This window comes from Ziziphus jujuba, chromosome 3 (genome assembly GCF_031755915.1).
Source record: "Ziziphus jujuba cultivar Dongzao chromosome 3, ASM3175591v1".
Classification (NCBI taxonomy): domain Eukaryota; kingdom Viridiplantae; phylum Streptophyta; class Magnoliopsida; order Rosales; family Rhamnaceae; genus Ziziphus; species Ziziphus jujuba.
Genome location: NC_083381.1, coordinates 12,772,799 through 12,797,208, shown reverse-complemented (window position 1 = coordinate 12,797,208; position 24,410 = coordinate 12,772,799). Strand labels below are relative to the sequence as shown.

The 24,410-nt window shown below is 29.3% G+C and overlaps 1 protein-coding gene and 1 pseudogene across 2 annotated transcripts; both read right to left on the bottom strand.

Moving 5' to 3' along the window:
• Positions 1-4,875: 4,875 nt before the first annotated feature.
• Positions 4,876-12,723, bottom strand: LOC107422198 (coatomer subunit beta-1). Of its 2 annotated transcripts, none has more exons than XM_048477326.2 (5): positions 12,497-12,723; positions 9,278-11,340; positions 7,243-7,752; positions 6,190-6,275; positions 4,876-5,567 (listed from the first exon to the last, which is right to left on the bottom strand). In XM_048477326.2, exons 2-5 carry the CDS (start codon positions 11,324-11,326, stop codon positions 5,363-5,365), a joined length of 2,850 nt encoding a protein of 949 aa, XP_048333283.2. In that variant the 5' UTR covers positions 11,327-11,340; positions 12,497-12,723; the 3' UTR covers positions 4,876-5,362. The 2 variants fall into 2 exon arrangements, with proteins under 2 accessions (XP_048333283.2, XP_048333285.2); XM_048477328.2 differs by having other exon boundaries at positions 9,278-11,333.
• Positions 12,724-22,630: 9,907 nt separating this feature from the next.
• Positions 22,631-24,148, bottom strand: LOC107422175 (coatomer subunit beta-2-like; annotated as a pseudogene).
• Positions 24,149-24,410: the final 262 nt, after the last annotated feature.

Here is a 24,410-nt window from a genome sequence, read left to right as displayed (position 1 = left end):
AGCTCAAGAATTTGCAAGGGAGGCCGAGGTAAAATAAACAGACTTTATATCCTAATAATTTTATTCATTAACAATTATTTTTAATTAAGTCACTGGTTTGTGCAGGTGATTTGACATATTTATCAACTTTTATTACTTACCACTTATGTGAAGTTAATAGCCAAAGTGAATGGTGGATATTGATATTTGATAGAAGCAAAAAAAAAAATATATATATATATATGTTATCATGCCAAATATTTTCTAATTGATTTTATAATTTGCATCCATTATCTCATTGTTTTCTTATGATTTGATTAATTATTTTCCAGCTCTGCAACAAGGAAACCATGACCTTTTTTTTTTTTTTATGTTGTAGAAATTTCTGAGAGTTTGATTTGTTGTGATTGGTACAGGATGCGCGAGTGATTAAGAAGCAAAGCATGTTAGACGTCTATATTATGGTAGAGGGTAATCTCTTTGTTTGAAAGGGTTAACCTTGTTGGGATACTATAAGGATCATATCATGGAAAGTGGACATACTAATTTTTGGCAATGGATGGACGTCCGTTGTCCAATTTCTGTTGTTTTCTTTCTATTTATGTTCAATTGGAATATGGAAAAGATTTTTTTTTTCCCCTTAAAGTATGGCAGAACAAACATTTGTTTAAAAATATTTATAATGGTGAAAAAGACAAGAAGGGGAAGGAAGCATAGAACGAAGATATCGAAGTTTATGCTTTTTTTGTGCCTTTATTTTGTCATATTTGTCTAATTTTAAAGTGGATCAAATTCTCCTATTATTGATAATGTTCAGATCATTCAAAAGAACATATGAACAATAACATCATATTATCGTTATGTATTTAATGATATACAATATATTACCCAAAAAAAATTGCTATACAGTAGTTGTTTTTATTATTTTATTTCATTATTGTTGCATGCATTTGTTTAGTAGAAAGAAATAATGAAAAGAAATATATATAAAGATATTCAAAGACACTTTGTTCTACTTTAAAGATCTCATATTGTTCTAAAGTATTGAAATATTATCTTTGTTATTTTTGTAGCTAGAGGATAATTGTTTTGCAAATGGCTATGTATTCTTTCACTACATTTGGTATTTGTCTATACTTTGTAAGCATATTTAATTGAACAATATGAATAGAAATTGTTGTGATTCATGTGTTCATTTTAAAACTTAGTTTTCTTTTCTAAGTCAAAGATTATTCTCTCTTCTAAGTCAAAGATTACTTTTTAACCACCACAACACAAATATAAAACATGATGAATTCGCTTTTAGGAATCATTAAATTCTAGAAATGATTATTTTGATATATCATGTAAATTCTTTGAAATGCAAATATCAAATAATTCTCTATGGTCCAACAAAATGTCTTTCATTTCCCACTCGAATAAATTCTTCTTTTTCATTTACAAAGGAATGTTGTGACATTGCCTTGAACGGTGCACTAATCTTTTGAATTCGGTCCAATGGGTATCATCCTCCTAGAACATTGTTCTCTTTCAGACCTTTCAACCAATCGATACGACCACGTAGGATAGCTTTTGCTAAAATGCAAGCGGCAAGCCTTTTTCCAAAAAAAAAAAAAAAAAAAAAAAAAAAAAAAAAAACAAACTCTGCCTAAAACTCTAATATTTATCAAAAGATCTATCCGCTTGCTTTTGTCAAAATCTTAGACAATTTTATCATATTTATCCTTTCATATTTAACTAATTTACGCATGTAGGCCAAACCTACTATATATATATATATATATATATATACATATAGTATAGCAAAATAAACCTAGGCGTATACTAGGGCTTGGCTTTTTTTTTTTTTTTTTTTTTTTTTTGGTTGATTCTTGTTTTTGGGTGCGGTAGTTTTTCAGTAAATGATAAGTTTTATCTTTTTCTTGTTATTGGGTGCACCAGATTTTCAGTAAATGATAAGGAGATGAGAAGCTGGAACTACCAGTTGAACTAGCATAATTGTTTCTTCACCAACAAGTAATTGCATTGTTACCTCTTGAATCAAATACAATTAGATCGAAAATAGATATTTGTTACCACTTGAACCAAATATAATTAGGTTGAAAATAGATAATGACGATCTTTTATTCTTTGAAACACATTTTAATTTGACTTTTATATTTAAATTGGATAGAAGGATGCGTATCTAATGTGGTAAACGGCAATTTAATTGATTTTGCTTAAAATGTTACTTCCTCGTATTAGGTTTTAAATATATATATATATATATATATATATATATTTATATATAAATAAATTCAATATATTTGAATGTATGTGATTAGATGAAATGGATAGTTCTAGTAGTTGATAAAAAATATATACATATCTAATTAATATTTTGTATATTTAAAAAAAATTATAATATTGACAAATAATAAAACTCTTAACTTTTGAAACGTATTTTAAATATATGAAAATGTTTGGTTATAGTTGTTTATTATTATTATTTAACTCTTTGTAGCTTTTATATATATTCGAAACAATATTGGAAATTATTTTTTCTGTATTTTTATTAAAGAATATTAATAACTATTTCTTTAAAAAAAATTATATTTTTATTTGTTTTGTCGCTTTTCACCAGGCTATATTTTATTAAAAAAAAATCCTTTTATATTCCAATATTATTTTTTTAAAGACAATTGTAAACTCTCGCCATATTTTTTTATCTTGTTAAAAAAAAAAATCTAATATGTTCAGTTTCGATTGTATTTTCTTATTTAGAAAAATACGAGTGGTGATGTTCTATTAACATCGTTGAAAGCTTATTAGCAAAAAAGAGCATAGACCTACTAGACATTATTTAAATAATATGCTAATCAATATTTACGGAAAAAAAAAGAAATTAAATATAAGAAAATTGTTACCAAATAAAGATTAATTTTGGATATTAAATCACTATATTAAAAATAATAATATATAAAATAAAGTAAATTTAAAGTTATTACCCTCTAGATATCATCAAAATAGAAGCAAAATGGGGCATGAACAAGAAAGGGAGCAAAGTTTTTAGCGTAGTTAGGGTGTTACTTAATAAGAGTGCCATCTATGAGTCATTCACAGATGAACATGTTATTTAAGAGCTGCAAAAGCTTAGGGAATTTCAAACTAAAGTATTCAATTCATTGTGCAAATGTCACAAATTCTTGAGTCCAAATTTCCACATATATCAGTATGTAAATGGTTTAATAGTAAAATTATTAAAAATACATTTTCAAATTTAAAGTTTAAATGAGTTTAAATAGTAAATTAAAAAAGAAAGGCTAAATTTCCATTTTGATTTGCAAACAATAAACTCAAAGTAGGTTTGAAAGTGAATAAAAGGAAAAAACAAAAAACAAAAGATAATATGACTTAACAATTATTCAATTATAATAAAACAATAGAGAAATTTTAGCATTTTAAGATTAAATTTTATAGTGCTAAATGTCCTTGAAAAGACAATCCAATCATTAAAGTCATTTGTTATCGGGACAATAACCTGGCTCGAGCCGCCCAACCCTAATATATATATATATATATATATATTTATGATTAGATAAAATTTTAATAAAAGCTAAAAATAAACTAATTTAAATGTTGATTAAGATGTTGAAGAAATTTAATAAAATCAAAGGATAAGGATAAAAAGAGCAAAGTTAAAGGTGCAATAAAATGAAATCAGGAACAATCTAAGGGCAAGTAGAAAGGAAAAAAATAAATTTAGGCACAAAATATAAATTAGAAAATATCAAATCATCAAAATGTCAAAAAAAAAAAAAAATAATAATAATATATATATATATATATATATTTTTTTTTTAAATTGAGGTGGTTCCCAACTCCCAAGTAAAGTTGAGCAAAGACAAAACCAAGCCGCCCAAACTATCTAAATTGAATTAACTGGTTCAGTTTGAGATTTTATTTATTTTTTTTTCCAGAAAAAAAAAAAAAAAAAAAAAGGAACAATGTGGTTATGTTTACAGGTTGAATGGTTTTTCAACCCAATCCGATCCAAATCAATCTAAATTACTAATTAATATTTTTTGTTTGTATTTATCCATTTCATTTAATGATATTTATATTTTATTTATAATAATAGAGCATTTATCAATAGTGTTTATGTATTATATCTTATTACTCTATATATTTATAATATTTTAAATATTAATATATAAAGTTTAATTTATGAAACACGTTTAAATATTCAATTTTAAGACGTAGTATAAAAGTGTAAAGGTCATTAAAGGGCTTAAATATGAAAATGTTTTAAATATTTACGCCTAAACTAATTTTAAAAGCCTATGCTAATAAAATTGTATAGTTTAAACAGAATTTTGTTATACAAACAAGCCATGAAAACTAAATCTTTTATTATTGTTTTTTTTTTTAGCTCATTGATTCCAGATTCAGATTCTAAATGAATGGTTACTGAATTTTTTATCTGTTGTGAGATTCAATACAGAGTCACATACAAATCCTAACACTGTATGCACCAGGTGGAAAAACAACTCTTAGACCATTTATATGATCCAATATACAACAAACCGTAAATTGTGAACCTCCATTGTAAACATTTTAAAAATAAAGACATAAAAGCGATTCTTCTAAAAATTAAAAATAGAAAATAAAAATAAATAAAAAAAAGGGTTGCAACTGCTCGCCAAACTATAGGATATTCTAGTATAAGCATACCTCAGTGGAAGACTCCATCCTGAAGGAGAATTTTTTATTTTATTTTATTTATTTATTTTGGTACAAAAGACCATTTTCTATAATGTGGTCTTTGGATTAATAAAGAAAATAATACCAAATAAAAGTACCAAACAAAAACGTGGGTAGGCAACAAATTGAACTGAGGCAATCTGAGAACAGATAGGTTGAAAACTAGTTTCATTTATGAGATAGTGTAATGGCCCTTTACAACTAAGAAGCCAATATAAATGCTAAAATTTTACATACAATTAAATTTAATGGAATTTTCCAATTTCAGTTCTATAAAAGAATTGTCTGACCCCCAAAAATAAAAAATTCTCAATCTAAGGAAGTCTAAAATCAATTCCAGGGTGGTTGCAGCAATTTCTTTTAACAAATCTAAATGAAACCCTAGTTGCCAACAAATAGACAATTAAAAAAACAAAAACAAAAAATCCTTCAAGTTGAAGATTTGCACCTGCACGAATGGTAGTCCCAAACGTACCACCAGAGATAAAGGAAAAAAGTCTGTACTCTTGAACAGAGAGATCAACATAGAGGCGCACCGTTAAAGGTGAAAAGATGGCGCTGCAATTAACAGAAAAATGATTCTTCTTCCTTCCTATCATTTTTTAGGAAAAGGGTACCAAAAGACACAAGCCATTATAAGTTAACTGCCTCCCTTCTGCTTGAGAGTAATCTTATCCCCCAAACTGAGGGCTATACCCTGGGTCTTGCTCCGTATCCGGATGTACCCAGTCAGCTTTCCATCTGCTTGTTTCTCAATGCTTACATTCACCAAGGCATCCTCCCCAAACACACTTTTTGCATACAAGTTAGCTGCCAAGAACCCACAATCACCGTCCAGTGCTGACCTGAAAACCAACCATCCGATAAAGCATAAAAACACAAATCAGTAAAGCAGGAAAACACAAATCAAGGATTGAAACTAATTACAGAATAGGCTGACTGAAACATATCAAAGACAAAAACACTGGATATCTGCGATAAAACTACGCATTTATGAAATAGAAAATCCCCAATAGGAAAAATACTGTGGAAGTGTTGTTTTTTCAACTTGTCCTATACTAATAAGGAAAAACATGTTGCTATATCACAGGCTGCAAGTAGAAGAAAACGTCTCTTAAGTAAGCAAATTATCTTAATCTACAAAAATTGGTAATTCCAACTAAAATAATTAATTAACTGAATCTGTTTCCTTGTTTATCTATGCCTACTAAACATATAAAACTAGTCAAATTAGCACAACTTGGGCTCCTTCTGACCCTAATATTTAACTCAAGCTTTGGTCATGCAAAGCATTTAAAGAGCTGGTTACTGGCTCAAGAGTCAGAAGCGAGGGTTTTGGAAATAGAAAATGTCTACAGAACAACATAATTGGGTTTTTTGAAACTAGTGCTTAGCACATTAACATTTCTCCCTTATCATATGAAAGTAGTTAACAAAAAGGAAAACCATCAACTATAGTTAACTCACGGTGCAGTGAGGCACTTCATATTGGTCGATTTGATAATATGGTCAAGAAATTCCTTCTCGTTTTGAATTATAGTATTGACAGCAACCTGCAACGCAGCGACAACCAATCTTAAATTAAAGTCATGAACAAGGTAGAACATGGGCCAACTAAGAAAAGGAATAAAAATTCAAAAATGGGACTTTAAAAAACCAAAAGCAAGCAGAGAGCAAAAAATTCAATGAAATGCAGCACTAGTCATATGAAAGTGGTATGTATAACAAATTACTTCATATTGGACCTTAAATTACATAACTTATCAGGACGTAATTCTAGAAGAGCATTTAGCTATTGTTAAATTTCTGCCATATCAAAAAGCAAGAATGAATTCCCACTTTCCATATAGCTATCCATTTTATGGAATATCCTGAAGAGTGTAACTGGAACCAAAATAACATTATTCACTATTTCCATGCATATTCATATTACTTAAGAAAGGTTAACTGCACTCTAGTTCTTCAAACTAGAGATTATTTTAAACATTTAATTTCAAACTCGTCTCAACAACAAACTTCAAGTTATTAAGAGAGTATTGGATTTCCATCAGTCATGATTGCAGGAAGGTTTAACAACATCAATAGGTCATTAATCAAGTTACGGCTCTTTGGCATGTGCTTTTATAGGAATCTCTTCCCCTATGAAAGCACTTCCATAAAAAGGGACTATTACGTGCTTCTCCAAAGCACTTTAATATCTCTACCAAACATGGTAAATGCTACAAGCAGTTTTAGACAAGCTCTTAAAAACTTGTAGGAGAAGGATGGTTTTAACTTTAATTTATTGAGGATATAAATTTCAAAGGCATATCAAATAGTGCAATCCCAAAATTCCTTTAATATGCTCACCATAACTCATTCAAAGGAAAATATGAATCTAATTTAAAATTTCATTAATGATACGGAATCTGGATGAGATCCATCTACTTTTAACTGGTAAACTGCAGCCTATTGTTAAGCAAACTTTTAATAAATCGGTTAAGGAAATAGGTGAGAAAAATAAAAGAATATTAGAAATACCTTGTTTTCCCACTCAAATTCTGCCCACATAGTTCTAAAAGCTGTATCACTACAGACCGCCGGAGAGATGTAATCCATGATATCAATATGAATATCATTGAGAACAACAACTGTTCGCTCATGCACATTTGAAGTTTCATAAACAATGTTTCCAAATATCACTCCAGTCTCAGTTGAGGACACTTTGATATTGGCTTTTATTTGCTTACTAGATTCTGGAGAAAGTGTGTAATTCTGTGGACGCTCAACAAGTTTAAGATCACCCATGGTTGCCAACTCCAAGCACAAATTCTGGAGTGTCTCCTTTGTGCGATTGATGACAGTGACATCAAGAACAATATCATAGTGATGTACTGTCACATACGCTTCAGCATACACTGGGTCACTAAGACCTGTAAGTTGGAGAATGCGGTTAAGCTTGTTTGCATCATCTGCATCTTTGGTGAACTCTCCAGTTGCACGTTTCAAATCATCTTGGACCTCATCTTCCAGTTCCAGTTGGCTCATACCCTTGAAGCCAGATGTAGTTAGGAAATGTGATATGAAAATCATTTAAACACAAAACCACAGATATGTTCAAAGGAAAATCAACAGTATCAACCATAAAGCAATAAGTAGCAAAAGAAATGGAAGGAAGAAACAAAAAGACACAAGTGATAGCAGAGGATATCAGGGGAAAAAGAAAATCATCAGGAAAATATTTTATTACATACAGAGGTTGTTAGTTCTTACCCCAAAAAAGGAAAAAAAAAATGAAAAATAGCTTGTTAGCATATTTTGAGCAAACAAATGTACTAAGATACAACTGGAATAAACCCCTAAAGAGGATTACCAAATTCTCAACATATAAATTTAATCCGGAAGTTAAAAGGCACCGCATTGAGCAAAAATTTTGAACTCTGAAATTATAAAGAATAAACCATCAAGCAATTGAACAACCACTAAACTTTAAAACCTTTCCCTATAAGTCACACATTAGCTGATATCTAAATCAGAAACTGCACCTTTTCAACTCTACCAGTTTATCTACACTATTATTAAGTGAATGTGAATCCATATGTTTTGGTGCTCTGTATATCTTTTCTTATGATACGAAAACCCAAAAATAAGGCTTGTGTACAGGATAAACTACTAAAATATGAGTACCAACGTTTAAGAAGAAGAGGGTAAAAGAAAAATGTGAACAATCGGACACCCTATACAGAGCAAGAACGAGAGGTCTAGAAATCAAATTGTCTCTAGGACAGCATGTACAGGTTAGAACAGTATATTTTATTATACAATGATTACTTATATAATATACCATATGTAGCCACAATCTTTACCAATTTCAATGAATAGTTTTTTAAAACAATGTCCAAACACTGTAAATTTTTTTTTCATCTCCCTCATATTCTCCATCTCTTCTCCTTCTATTTAAATAGTAATAAATTCTAAAATAATTTTAAAAGAAATTCCACTTGGTAACCTACATGCAGAATTATCCACGTACAAGATGACAATAGATTAGTATACAAAAGGCATTAATACAGCGGGAGAATCTGCAAATCACAGATAGTTTCTTGAACGTCTATTGCATAAACCTATCACGAACATTGAAACTTCAACACATCTTCTACACAAACACGTGTGCCACACACACTAGACTTCAAACGCTACATTGAAGCAGAACAAGGAAACTTTACCATCATACAATAAATTAGGGAAAAAAAATATATATATATATATATATATCATGATATGAGAACAAACAATCAATTGACCATCAATCACAAAATGACTAAATTATGTTAAGCAATCAGATATTAAAATAAATTAAGTCCATAAGGGGACAGCCCAGTGGCTCTGTCACCGTTTCTCAGAAATGGACCAAACTTCAATACCTTATAGCCCCGAGACAAAAGATTAACAGCGATTCAGATTTCAGATATTAAATTAAGCTAAGATAATCATGCAGACAGATGATTGGAGTTCCAGTAAAACCAACAAATAAAGCTAGAAACAATGAAATCATGAGCCAGTGAAGAAGTTTTACCTTCCTGCTTTTTAAATGGTAAAAGTCAATGAGATCATCTGGTTGTGCATGGGAAATCTGAGCCTTTGCTTTTATTTCCTCTGTTTCCCTCAACTGTTTTTCTGAAAGCATTTTAACAAAACTTTGACGACAAGACTCCAGCCATATTTTCCTGATTTCATCCCCGGTATTGCACAGCAACCTTATACAAAGAATTATCCTATCATAAGAATCACTGTCTATTGGGTGCGGAAGAACTGGAGATTGTCCTAATTGCAGCATAGAAACCATGATCAACAATGCTTGAGTAGACGCTTTATTCACTTCAACTTTAGATGGCTGGACCTCTTCCAGTCTCAGAACAAGCTTGGTCAGAGTGCAGACCACAACTGCTCCAAGGAAGAAGTCACCGGTTAGAAGCAGGGATCTCAAGTTCCCTGATGCTAAGGATCCTTGAACAATGGTAGGAGGCGAAAAAGCAGTCTCAGAGGCAGCACTTTGTGTGGCATAAGTTCCATCAGAAAGAATAGCTGGTCTTCTAGAAGAAGCAGCAGCTACGGAGTTCACTTGCTGAACTTTCTTCGAAGAGTCATTGGCTTCCCCTTCTTCTGAAACCGTGTAAAATGGCAATTCTCCAAGACACTGTTTAATAGTTGCAATCCCACTCTCAACTTCAGAAAGTGAAAGGCAATATTCTCCAATTATCCAAAGAGCACAACAACACACCCGTGATGCTCGAATTTGGTAGAAAGTGTCCAATAGCCTTGTAATTATAGAAACCCTTAGTTTAGGATTTGTTTCGATTATCTCTCGAACAAAAACAACAACATCTATAGCCGAAGCCACATTGCTGTCTCCCAAGAAGTCCATCAGCATATGAACAACCGTGCTTGCAACTTCAGGGAACTTTACAGCACAAGAATGAATTGCTTGAATAAGCATCTGCCTGTATTCACCATTCTTCTCAAGTTCTCCACTCTGAGTCTTAACAACTTCCTTTTTCAAAGTAAGAACAACCTCATTAATGTTCCTGTGAGTAATCAAATCAAGAACAATGTCAAGTGTCTTCCTTCGAATATCAAGATTTGGACTAGAAAGCGCCCTAAGCACATCCATTATCATATCAACCATAATATCTCTATGAGATGATTTTAGCTCATTGAGCTGATCAAGCACAATAAGTTTTATATTGTTATCACTTTGTGAAAGAAGAAGCAGGCAATATTTGTTAGCGGCAGCTCTAATAGCAGTAGGAGCAGATGACAAAGAAACAAGTGTTCCAGCACATTCATAAACTACAGCAGTTGAAGGTGCATTCAACAATGATATAATGATCTTAATGTACTTCCCCTTCTCTCCTCTATTTGTTCTGCACACTTTTCGGATCAAATCCAATACAACCATCTGAAACAATTCACCCCATTCTGAAACTTTGTCAACGTGGGTCAAAAGGTAATTAACTGCACGATCCTGGGCACAAGTAAAAAGCATGAGGAATGCATTACGCTTTGCAGATTGATCCTGCTCTGTTGAAAGAACCTTCTCAATCATCTCAGGTGCATCAACCAAAAGCTGATCACCCTGTGGAAGCTTGTAAATCGACATCACAGCTAATATAGCATTTCTCCTAATAAATGGGTGGCGATGCTCCAAATTTTGCAAAACAGAAGGGATCAATGGCTCAATTATCTCTGTCTCATTCAAGCGGCAAAGAAACCTCAAAGTTACACCACGAATATATTCATTAGGATGCTGAAGATTGTTCCTCAAGTTTTGGCATATCAATATCATTTCAGGTAAGACCCTACCCTTGGAGTCAGTTTTTTCAATGATCTCTAAATAGAGAAGCAATAGTTTTTGGACGATGTGGTCCTCAGATGGCAATACATATCTGACAATGGTGATGAAAAGTTGAGGTAGGGTTTCACCATTCAACAAAAGCATTATTGCTTTCTTCATTGCTTCAACTTTCGCTTCATCATCATTGCCTTCAAGAGCTTCCTTAATCTCGTTTGCAATTGCTGGTGTTCCTTTGTCAAAGTGAATGAGTAGAGTACAAGATTTCTCCATTTCTTAACTGCTTTCTGGAAAACAATAGATCCATATTGATAAGTGTCATTAAAATGCAAGCAAATTTGAGCACATGATACTTAACAAAGATCATGCTTTATTTGATTGTTGAGAACAGTTCGGAAATATAAAGAAAATTACATGTCATGTTGTATAAGCATAAGCAAGGTTGATTTTAATCTTTACTTTCTTGCATGATAAGATGACATATCATTCATTCAGTAATTTCAGCTCCAAACCTATATGAAAATGTGAAAATGCTCTCTCTGCATTAAATATATAAATGTGTGTGTGTGTGTGTGTGTGTATTACCTGGCCCTTACTGCTAAGTGCTAATTATGTGCCAAGAGCATTCATGAGCTCAAGATCACCGATATTTGATACACAGTGTGTATAAATAACCAGCAGATTAAAATGAACCAACAACCGCCACCTAACCAAAAAAAAAAAAAAAAAAAAAAATCCGAAAAGTTTTGTCCAATCCCTTGTATTGAAAATTTTTTTGACAACACCTCACAGACACGAAATGAATCATAAGTAGCCAAATAGTCATTATGAGAAGTCGATTATAATAGCTCATCGGTTCAGAGAAGTACAAATATAAAATCAGAGCAATATATATAGATATAAAAAAAAAAAATATTCCTTCCCAAACCAAATCAGATCCAAAATTGAAATTCCGAACTCGACGTTGACTGTATATCTAACACAAAACTTAATGATTTGATCTACTACGTCCAAGACTCAAATCGTATAGCATTACCATACTCTCCTTTCGAATGCATTGATTATTTCAAAACACATTCTCAGTTCAAATCAAACTCAAAAAAAGAAAAAAAGAAAAAGAAATGGATTTGTATCTCAAAACGACTTAAAAAACCGAAGATTATAAATCTCTAACTGGCTTATACTAAACAAGCCAATGAACTAAACGCAAAATCAATGTCAAATCCCATACACAACAAATTCAACCATGCAACAATCATCGAAAACGCACTTTACACGTCCGTTTAACAGGAAACTGTGAGAATCTCAAAAAGAATTCATAATTTTTTTTTTTTGCAATTTTTTCTTCTTTTATTTTCTTGAAATTCAAACGACAAGGTGATATTTGATCCATTAAAGATCTGAAAATTCTGAATAATAGGCAAGAAAGAGAAAGTGACGTACCTAATTGGATCCGGGATCAGATCCTCGGTTGAGGAATGTTCAGAGAGAGTGAGAGCGCACCAGGAAATTAGATCCAAAAATTGGGTATTTATAGAATAGTAATGGTTTTAGATGCGAGCGAGCGAGCGAAAGAGAAAATTGCTTTCAGGTCAATTTCTTTTTCTTTCTTTCTTTTTTTAAATACTCGCACACTCTACATGACCCCTTTAATCCTTACTGCTTCCTTCTACTCTGTTATATCGGTTTTTCACGATACTAATACCTTTAATTTTTTTATTTATTTATTTTTTTTTATGGAGAAATTTTGTTTGATCTAACGGTGAAAATTTATTGTCTTTAAAACCCTTTAAATTTGTAAACTAGTATTCGTGTTCAAGCATAAGTGGAAAAAAAAAAACAATTGTTGTTGGTTTCTTGGGCTTTATAGATAATAAAGTTTCTTTCCATTTCTTTTGGATTAACAAAATTGGGCGGCATTATTTTTTTTCAGATCCAATAAATATAGTATTTTCTTGTCATTGCTCCTAATTAGGAAACGATCTCCTTAATCATTGATTGATACTAATTTTATATGTATATTTTAAAATTACAAATAAATTAATAAAATAAGTCTACCTAAAATTAAATTACTAATTGTAAATGATTATTTTTAGATCTTATTTTAAAAGTGTTAAAATTTTGAAGAAAATTAGTTCATCATAATTATAATTAAAATTAAATTAATAATTGCAAATGATTATTTTTAGATCCTATTTTAAAAGTGTTAAAATTTTGAAAAAAATTAGGTCATCATAATTAGTTTATTAGGAATTAATTTTTTAGATTCAATTTTTTATACATTATTTTTCAAGAGTGTTTGGTTTGTATAAAAATATTTATGATTTACAAATAATTAATTAATTTATATTTTTAAAATTGAAATTAAAATTATCTTTTAATAAAATACATAAAACTAATTTTTAAAAAAAAATTTAAAATTGACAACTTTTTTAAAGGATTTATTTTTCACCTTTTTTTTCCATATTATTAGATTTAGTCTTCTTTAGGATCCACAATTTCCTTTTTTAAAAGTCATTCAAAAAAAATTCATTTTTTCAAAAAAATTCAAATCTCCACTAATTTTGACATTTCACAAGCAGAGTTTTAAGCTATAAAATATTTCTACAAGATTTAAAGGTACGTTTAGTAACCAAAATTATATAAGCCTGCATTATTTTGGCATGTATTGCATTAGTTTATATTGTATTAGTCTGTATTAAATTAATATTGTACGGTATTTGATGTAGGTTTGTATAATTTTTTAAGAAATATATACTTATTAAAATAAAATTAAATATCATAATTAATAATATTGAATTCTCTATTATAATTAATTAAAATTAAATTTATTATTTTTAAATATTATAATAATTTTAAAGTAATTATATTATTTTTAATATATTAAATTGAGTTTTATATAATTATTACATCACATAAAATTATAAAATATTAAAATAATTATTAAAAAAAAACTTAACAGTGTTACAAAAGTTAAAAAGAAAAAATTCAAGCAAAAAAAAAAAACAAAAAGTAAAAAGGAACAAAGAAAATATTAATGTGCAATGGCAATAAAAGTGTTTATGAAATGGAAGGGGAAAAAATTGCTTGTGAAAAAAAAAACAAAAAAAAAAGTTTCTTTTTATTATTATTATTATTATTTTTTGTTTTAGCAAAGTTATAAAAAATAAAAAATAAAAAACTGCAATGGGCTAATACGATATAAACCCAACCCTTCCATGGGCTTATATGTTAACATAGTAGATTGGATAGGGTGGCAACCTCATGTTATACACTTCAATAATAAACGTGATAAAATTGTCAAACAACGTTTTGATTTTTTTTTTTTTTTTAATTCAATCCTCTCTCTTTTATACAGGTACCAAATATATCTTAAATGCATACAAGATTGTAAAGTATGCATGAATTTTCAAAATTTTAAGGCGAACAATATTTTTGGATTGATGGAATATGAGGCAAAAGAAAGGAAAAAAATTAATTTTTTTGTTTGGCTTGTTGAAATTAGTAGAAAGGAAAGGATAGAGGAGGAAATAAAATGATTAAAATATATCTATTTTAATGAATCTATTTTTCTAGTCAAATTTGACAGGAAATAAAAGGAAATGAAATGAATTTAATAAATTTGTGAATATTTCAAAATTTAATAAATTTGTGAATATTTTAAAATTATTATTATTAATTAAAATTAATAGATTGAGATATTTTATATGTAGGGTATTTTTGTAAAGGAAAAAAATTAACTGCATTAATTATTTCTTCCTTTTTCTTTTATTTTCCTTAAACAACAATTATTATAATTTTTTTTATGGTTTTCTCTCCATTTACTAATCATTTAAACAATAATTATTAATGAATACTTACTTATCATCCAAACAACAATTATTAATAAATACTTTTTTACCATTTCCTTTTCTTTATTTTCTTCATTAAACTTATCCTTCATTTTTCTTTCTTCCCTCCAATCCAAACACAGTGTAAAAATTTCTCTACCTTCACCCAAATGTTGCACAATGAATATGAACATTGGACATATTTGGGAAGTGATTGATTTTGGTGTGATAAAGATGTGATATAGTTTTTTTTTTTTTATGTTTTTAAATTGTTTGTATATGTTTGTTATCCAAGAACTTAACTGAGAGTTTTGAGTAAAATGTTTTGTTTTTACAACTTCAATTTGGAAGCATGTATATGTTTTTATTTTATTTTTAATTATAAACACTATTAAAAGATGATTGGAAATATATTATAGGTTATTTTGTTTATATTCTTTTATTTTTTCCCTTAAAAGTAATCAATTAATTATCAATTTATTCTTATAATTGATAGGCATATTTTATTAATTAACACTTATCAATAACTAATGAGATTATTTCCAAATTAACGGTGATGATATTGAATAAATATAGCCATTAAATGAAAAAAAAAAAAAAAAAAGAGCGGTACAATTTGGTTAATCTAAGTTGAGAGAATATTTGTCTTGGTTTTATGGAATTTTTGGAATATGATGAACTAATCTTCCATACTTATTCTTCGTTTTCCCTCTTTTTTTTTTATTGGGTAAATAATCAATTAAATTTAAAATAGTCAATTATCAAATTTTAATTTTGGATAGACATATTTTATTAAATTATTTTTAATTTTAAATTATATAAGGAAATTAGCACCAACTAATGACTAATGAGATTATTTCCAAATTAATAGATATGACATGGAATAACTATAGCCCTCAAATCTAACAAAATGATGTGGCACAATTTAGTTAATATAAGGAGAATGTATTTAAATTAAAACCTAAAGGATTTTAAAAGAGTTTAAAAGAGGTATATTCAATTTAGAATTTGAAAAATTTTAAAAGTATTTAAAAGTTTAGAGGTATTCGATTTACATTTTAAATGAGTTTATACAACTCCAATGATATTCAATTTAAAATTTAATGGATTTTTCATTAAAATCCAGATATATTCAGTTGGAATTTTATAAAATTATTTTAAAATCATCAGGTATTCAAAAAATCATTGATTTTTTAAAAAAAATTAAAAAATGATAGATTTTAATAGATTTGGAAGGATTTTAAAGTAAAATTGTGAAGAAAATTATCAATATGAAATCCAACTTTAACATCAAAGATTTCGTTGAATTCTTATAAATTCTTTATAAGGTCTATGGAATTTTATAACAATTCATCAAATCTTTCAAAATCTATATCTCATTTTAAATCCATTCTAAATTGAATATGCCCCCTCCCCCAAAAAAAAAAAAAAAATCTAGAACTATTAGAGGGGTGCATTCAATTTACAATTTGAAAATTTTTTAAAGTATTTAAAAGTTTAGAAATATACGATACAAATTTTAAAGGAGTTCATACAAGTCCAATGATATTCAATTTATATTCTAATAAAAAATTCAGCTGTATTCAATTAAAATTTAATAGAATTCTTTTAAAATCTACAGGTATTTAAAAAGTCATTAATTTTAAAAGTAAAATTATGAATAAAATTATTAATATGAAATCCAACCTTGACATCAAAGATTTTGTTGGATTTTTATGAATTCTGTATGGAGTCTATGGAATTCTATAAAAATCCATCAAATTCTTCAAAGTTTAGTACTCATTTTAAATTCATTAAACTCTAAATTGAATAAACCCGCTTAAATTCAGATTTTAAAGGAGTTTATACAAGTTAAGAGTATTCAATTTAGATTTTAATTGATTTTATAAAAATCCATTAAAATCCAAATATATTCAATTAAGACTTTTGAGAAGGTTTTTTTTTTTAAAATAAAAAATAAAAACAAGTATATTAAAAAAAACTTATTAATTTGAGGAGGGTGTATTCGACTTAAAAGTTTGAGGATTTTAAAAGAGTTTAAAATTTTAAAAGTATTCGATTTAGAAAAGAATATATGCAAGTCCAATAATATTCAATTCAAATTTTAATTGATTGATTTTATAAAAGTCAATTAAAATCTAGATGTATTTAATTAGAACTTTGTAGAATTCTTTTAAAATCTAGAAGTATTCAAAAAGTCATTAATTTTAAAAACTTTTAAAAATGAAAGATTTTAATGGATTTGAAGGATTTTAAAAGTGAAATTGTCAAAAAAGTTGTCAATATAAAATTTAACCTTAATTCTAAATATTTCGTTGGATTCTTATAAATTTTTTATTAAATATATGAAATTCTTTAATAATCCATTAAAATTTTTAAAATCCATAACTCATTTTAAATCTATTAAACTCTAAATTGAATACATCCTTTTTAAAATTGTTGCATTTGAAATGAGTAGTACATTTTAAAACACTTTATTGATTATCATAGAACTCTATAGACTTGATACAAACTTTGTAGGAATAGTGGATAAATCCAATACAATCTTTAATATGGAGGATGGACTTGAGAAACATTATTTTACTTATATTTTTCCTTTTAAAATCTCACTAAATCCATGGAAATCCATAAGGTTTTAAAATCCTTTTGAATCATGACTTTCGAATACCCTTAAGTTTTTATATAAAATCCCAATCGAACACCCTTTAATTTTAATAGACTTTTAAATAATATATTGACATCTGAATTCAATACTCTTGGGTTTATATGGATCCATTTAAATCTTAGTTGAATATTTTAAAATTTTTAAAGTATTTTAATTAGATTCTAAATTAAATATATCCCTAAAGGATTTTGAAAAAAATGAAGGATTTGAAAGTATTTTAGAAATGAAACTGTGAAGAAATATATCAACATAAAATATATCCTTCCTTTCAAAGATTTCATTAAATTCTTATGAATTTTATATGAAATCTATGGAATTCTATAATAATCCATCAAATATGTTGATGCAAAAAATTCAGTCTCCCCTATCTCCTTCAATTTGACTGCTCATCAACCACCAATTAATCGACCACCAGTTCATCTAGTTGGCTACTCGTCCATGTGATTGATCGTCTCTCTATCTAGTCGACCACCATTCAATCGCTTCTCGTCACTATCGGACTACTAACATGCAACCAAAGACAAGCTAAACCACTGTGATATTAGCCAAAGGCACTTCAATGCTCAAGTCAAAAATCAGTTATGGTATTTAGAAGCAGAGATAGTTGAAGAAATTTTAAGATTGTACCATTTTTGGAGAAGTGAGAAATATTTATTAGAGCATTTAGGCTTTTGAGATAGGAGTGCCATTTGAATTTGGCTTTATCAAATCTCAGTTTAAACTATGACAAAACCATTGGACATTATTTGTTATCCTTAGATATAGTGTTATTCAAATGAATGATAGTTAATTTAAATATGGATCATATTTGTTATCATTTAAATTTCAAGCATACGAGAACTTCACTCTATGGCAGAAATTAAATTCATTTGTGATAAGACCAGTTCTTGTTCGAATATACGAGACCAATGCTTGATCAAGTAGACGAAACTACCTATTAGTTATGTAGACGAGATCAATCCCTAGTCTAGTACATGAGATCAATTCTTGGTGTTGTAAACGTGACTAATTCTTGATATTTTGACTAGTAGTCTGAACTAGTTTTTGGTTAATTCTAGTTGCTATGATCATCTTCTAGTCTATTTAACCATCATCACCACTAAATTTAATAGTTTTAAAAATAAACGATTAGGATCACATCACATGTCTTCGAGCTAATTTTACCCATAACATCAACCTCCTAGCTAATGTGTATCATTAAATCATTTATACTTAAATGTGCACAAGTAGCTTCTGGTTGAATATGACATATATTGTAGTTGAGGACCAACTAGTCATAGTTGATGTCTAGGTCAATACTTAGAAAGACCATAGCTGAATCGACCAAATAATAGTTCACTTTGATAAGATACAAAGCAATTGGTCATTTTGTTGACCACTAGTTGAATGATTGTAATAGGAATCAAGCCATTATAGTGTATAACACCATGAATTTTAGCAACATTGGTAAATATTGCCTTATTATTTTGGTTTTCACATTATGTGTTCATAATAGCATACCACCATGATTCTTTTTCCTTTTTTAGTCCAAGGGGAGACCATAAATTAATTTTATTTGAAAAATCCTGCAAAATGAATGCTAGGACTTACAAATTCAATTAAATATTTATAAACGCTTGAATGTGCCTGCAAAATAAATGCTAGGACTCATCGTTTCAAGGATAAATTTGAAATAGTTAATTACCAATTAGCAATAGATCATCTAATCATGATCATTGACCACCAAATCATCATTCACTATCGAGTATTAAAATCAGTTTAACTAAAATCAAGCAATAGAAACCTTTTCCCTTTTTTCAAAGATAGTTAAAACTCAAGTTATAGACTAAATCTCAAAATATTTTCAAAGAAATTTGAACTTTATTTAATAACTAAAGTTCTTACAACAATAAGGAGATGAAGAATTTATTAACTATTTCTAAATCATACCAGACCAGAATTCCATTAATGGAGATGAAGAATTTATTAACTAAATCTAAATCATACCAGATTGGAATTCAATCAATCATAAACTCTTTAACTGAGACTTTAATTCATGTTGATTACCACACATGATTACGATACCATTCTTGATGCCGAACTTCATTTTGTGGTGGTATGTGGAAGTGACAAATCTCATTGATTTTATGCAGGTCAACCAATAACATTATCGCATACTAAAAGGCAATCAACAACAAAAATGCTTCTCCATAATGTTACCTAATTTGATAACTCACCTGTAGAAAACTAACTAATGGTGTACTAGATGCTTCAATCGGTCTCCATTGATCCCAATCTTCTTGAATGCAGAAGAATTCATTATATTTGCTGAAGTATCACTATACACTAAGATATGGTAGACCTTATAGATAATGAATACCCTTACTGTCTTCCTCAGTAAAAGTGATGGTGTATGGTGTCTCCATCTCTTTAACCAGACTCTAGGTCGAGTAGACATATCAATCTTCCAGATGCATAGCACAACGGGCATAATTGCATTGTATTCTATTTGAATCACTACAATTGGAACCTCTAAAGAAGGTATGAGTCTCTCTACTAGGTGGTCTATGTTGTTTCTCACCATTGGTCACTTGTTTATCACCACCAGGATTGTCATTCTATTATCAATCATTTTTATCATCAACCACATATAATTATAGGTATCCTTTACATATTAGATCCTCGATTTCATCCCTCAAATCAAAGCATTTGACAATAGTTTGACCATTGTCATTGTGGAAATGGCAATACTTTCCTCAATCTCTGGTTTATTGATTTGATTCAATCTTGTTTAGCCATTTCAACAAATTTTGGTTCTTGATATGAATTAGTATTTGATTATGTGACTTATGTACTAGTGTGTACCTTTGAAAATGACTGGAATCCGTGGTGGTCTTTGACTAGACTATAGTTATTAGTCCTCTCCTTATTTTCATTGTGGTTCTACTTTCCATTCTTTTGGTTATGGAATATGCTTGACTTCTCTTTTTAAACCTTTTTTTCTTTGATAAGCCCATCCACATTGATGAATCTTTGTGCTTTATTTAATAAATCAAGAAAGTTCTTTGGTGGTACATAGCTAGTGACCAAAGGAACTTTTCATCGTTGCCAATGCTATCTCATCACTATACTCCTCCACTTGTACGATTTTTGAATTGAGATGTGAAACATATTATTTCAATGACTCTCCTTCTTTCTACTTGACCAATCGAAGATGTGTAGCAAATTTCATCAGCACATTTCTCCAACAAATAGAGAAGTACATAGTTGACTTAATTGAGAAGATGCACTGATAGATCTAGGTTTCAACTTCCTAAACCATTTAATTGTTGCTTCTGATAATGTGAAGAAAACACTCAATACATATCCAAGTGGGAATTATACATATTGGAGGGGATTCTTCATGACAAATAACGAGTTTAATATGAGTTTTTTCTTTTTTTCCTTTTTTTTTTTTTATCATTATAACAATTTTATAATTTAAAAAGGAAAGGAGTGTATCTTGAATTTGTAAGTTCATAGGCCTGAGTGTGAGCATTAGACATGTTTTTTTAAAAATAGAGATATTTAAAATAAAGAAGATAAAATTAAAATTTTTTTTAATAAAAAATTTAAAAGATTTAAAGAGAACAAATTTATATGTTTGATTAAATAAATCTATAGGAGAGAATCAAATGTTAAAAGTATTTGTCAAAGACTTTTATATAGGAGCCTATCACGTTAGGTTGTGGGTTCAAAACATGCCATCTTTTCCTCATTAGATTAGGAATTGTTGTAACTATTAAAAAACAATAATAATAATAATTTTATATGGGGTTTTATTGTTTTCCCCTTATTGTTTTGGATTTTTTATTTTTAACCTTTCTTGTTATTTTATATAGACCTAGGTAATTGGTGAAAATTTAGGCCTTTCAATTTGTCTAATTTAATTATTCATATTTATCATTTTGAAAACTCTTAAAAACCTCTCATATTCATAACTAAAAATCATTTATGTTTTACCTAATCGTTAATTGCTTCCAAAGTGAGTCACCAAAGTCACAACAACAGCCTCATTAATGGTCCTACAAGTAGTCATTCTATACACTAAATGTTCTATATACCAAATGTGCCCCTAAAAAAATTTCAAAATCCCATTAATTTTGGTACTTCCTAAATAGGTCTAAAAGAAAATTGAAATTATTAGAAGAGAGATATTTGATTGGAAATTTATTTTATGTATAGAAAAACAAATGTCATTGATTTATGCTTTATTTAAAATAGAGGGATTTGAAATAATTGATATTATTAAAGGAGCATATAGAAATTTGATTGAAGATATGCTTTCTATATAGAATAATAAATGTCATTTATTTATGTTTTACTTGAAGTAAACAGATTGGAAAGACAGAGTGTAATAAGGTAGATTTCACTTTGGTCCTGTTCATTTGATAGGTTCAAAAAGATGATAATTTTTTGAAAAAATTATTGTCTTTTTAAATGTCCGTACAATAAAAAAATACGGATATCTATATTATAGAAAAATCTTATATATATATATATATATATCTTTATATTTATATACTGTTTTGATATTGCACTGTGGTCCCCGCATTTGCCTAATTTGCATGATACAAGGCAAAGAAAAACTTAATTTTTGATGGAAAATGAGTCAGAAACTAATGGTGTAGCAAGTGTTTCAAGTTTAGCGAATGCAAAATACATTATAACTTGGAACTTAAGAGTCATACGTACCAATAACTTGAAATGCACCCTTGACTTATATAATAATTATCAATTAATTTATTTAAATCTCTCTTCTTCTTTTTTTTACGTTTAAAAATCCAACAATACTATAGTAAAATAAATTATCATGTCAAATCGATTTCACTATTAAAATGATTAATTGGCAAAATATCATATTTATTATTATTATTATTATCTTATGTCAATGTGTATGGCACATCTTAAGCAAAAAGTTTAGTTTAGCTAGCTATCCCAAAGGGACCCGACGTCAAGATTTATCTTCAAACCTTTAGGTGGGATTCTCATGTCAGATTCTGATAGACAAGAAAATAATCAAAGAAAAATTCATAGTTATTGATGGGCCAGAAGCCTATCCATGCATGTCAAGAAACAATCCAAAAAGACCGAAAATATCTAGGAGAAACCAGTCACTAGACACACTGCGCTTGATAAAGAAAATAAATAAATAAATAAATTCGATGCTATATATTGAATTAATTAACCTTTTTTTATTATATTAAATGGTTGCAATCCCACTCTCAACTTCAGAAAGTGAAAGGCAATATTCTCCAATTATCCAAAGAGCACAACACACCCGTGATGCTCGAATTTGGTAGAAAGTGTTCAATAGCCTTGTAATTATAGAAACCCTTAGTTTAGGATTTGTTTTAATTATCTCTCGAACAAAAGCAACAACATCTATAGCTGAAGTCACATTGCCGTCTCCCAAGAAGTCCATCAGCATATGAACAACCGTGCTTGCGACTTCAGGGAACTTTACAGCACAAGAATGAATTGCTTGAATAAGCATCTGCCTGTATTCACCATTCTTCTCAAGCTCTCCACTCTGAGTCTTAACAACTTCCTTTTTCAAAGTAAGAACAACCTCATTAATGTTCCTGTGAGTAATCAATTCAAAAACAATGCAAGTGTCTTCCTTCGAATATCAAGATTTGGACTAGAAAGCGCCCTAAGCACATCCATTATCATATCAACCATAATATCTCTATGAGATGATTTTAGCTCATTGAGCTGATCAAGCACAATAAGTTTTATATTGTTATCACTTTGTGAAAGAAGAAGCAGGCAATATTTGTTAGCGGCAGCTCTAATAGCCGTAGGAGCAGATGACAAAGAAACAAGTGTTCCAGCACATTCATAAACTACAGCAGTTGAAGGCGCATTCAACAATGATATAATGATCTTAATGTACTTCCCCTTCTCTCCTCTATTTGTTCTGCACACTTTTCGGATCAAATCCAATACAACCATCTGAAACAATTCACCCCATTCTGAAACTTTGTCAACATGGGTCAAAAGGTTATTAACTGCACGATCCTGGGCACAAGTAAAAAGCATGAGGAATGCATTAGCTTTGCAGATTGATCCTGCTCTGTTGAAAGAACCTTCTCAATCATCTCAGGTACATCACAGCTAATATAGCATTTCTCCTAATAAAAAGGGCGGCGATGCTCCAAATTTTGCAAAACAGAAGGGATCAATGGCTCAATTAACTCTGTCTCATTCAAGCGGCAAAGAAACCTCAAAGTTACACCACGAATATATTCATTAGGATGCTGAAGCTTGTTCCTCAAGTTTTGGCATATCAATATTATTTCAGGTAAGACCCTACCCTTGGAGTCAGTTTTTTCAATGATCTCTAAATAGAGAAGCAATAGCTTTTGGACGATGTGGTCCTCAGATGGCAATACACATATCTGACAACGGTGATGAAAAGTTGAGGTAGGGTTTCACCATTCAACAAAAGCATTATTGATTTCTTCATTGCGTCAACTTTCGCTTCATCATCATTGCCTTCAAGAGCTTCCTTAATCTCGTTGCAATTGCTGGTGTTCCTTTGTCAAAGTGAATGAGTAGAGTACAAGATTTCTCCATTTCTTAACTGCTTTCTGGAAAACAATAGATCCATATTGATAAGTGTCATTAAAATGCAAGCAAATTTGAGCACATGATACTTAACAAAGATCACGCTTTATTTGATTGTTGAGAACAGTTCGGAAATATAAAGAAAATTACATGTCATGTTGCATAAGGATAAGCAAGTTTGATTTTAATCTTTACTTTCTTGCATGATAAGACAACATGTCGTTCATTCAGTAATTTCAGCTCCAAACCTATATGAAAATGTGAAAATGCT

Excerpts from the sequence above, each read along its gene's own strand:
- LOC107422198 (XM_048477326.2), bottom strand. The coding sequence starts at position 11,326 with ATGGAGAAATCTTGTACTCTACTCATTCACTTTGACAAAGGAACACCA. Across the intron at positions 7,753-9,277 it reads ACCATTTAAAAAGCAGGAAG|GGTATGAGCCAACTGGAACT; the intron begins GTAAAACTTCTT and ends TCTGGCTTCAAG. Across the intron at positions 5,568-6,189 it reads ATGAAGTGCCTCACTGCACC|GTCAGCACTGGACGGTGATT; the intron begins GTGAGTTAACTA and ends GTTGGTTTTCAG.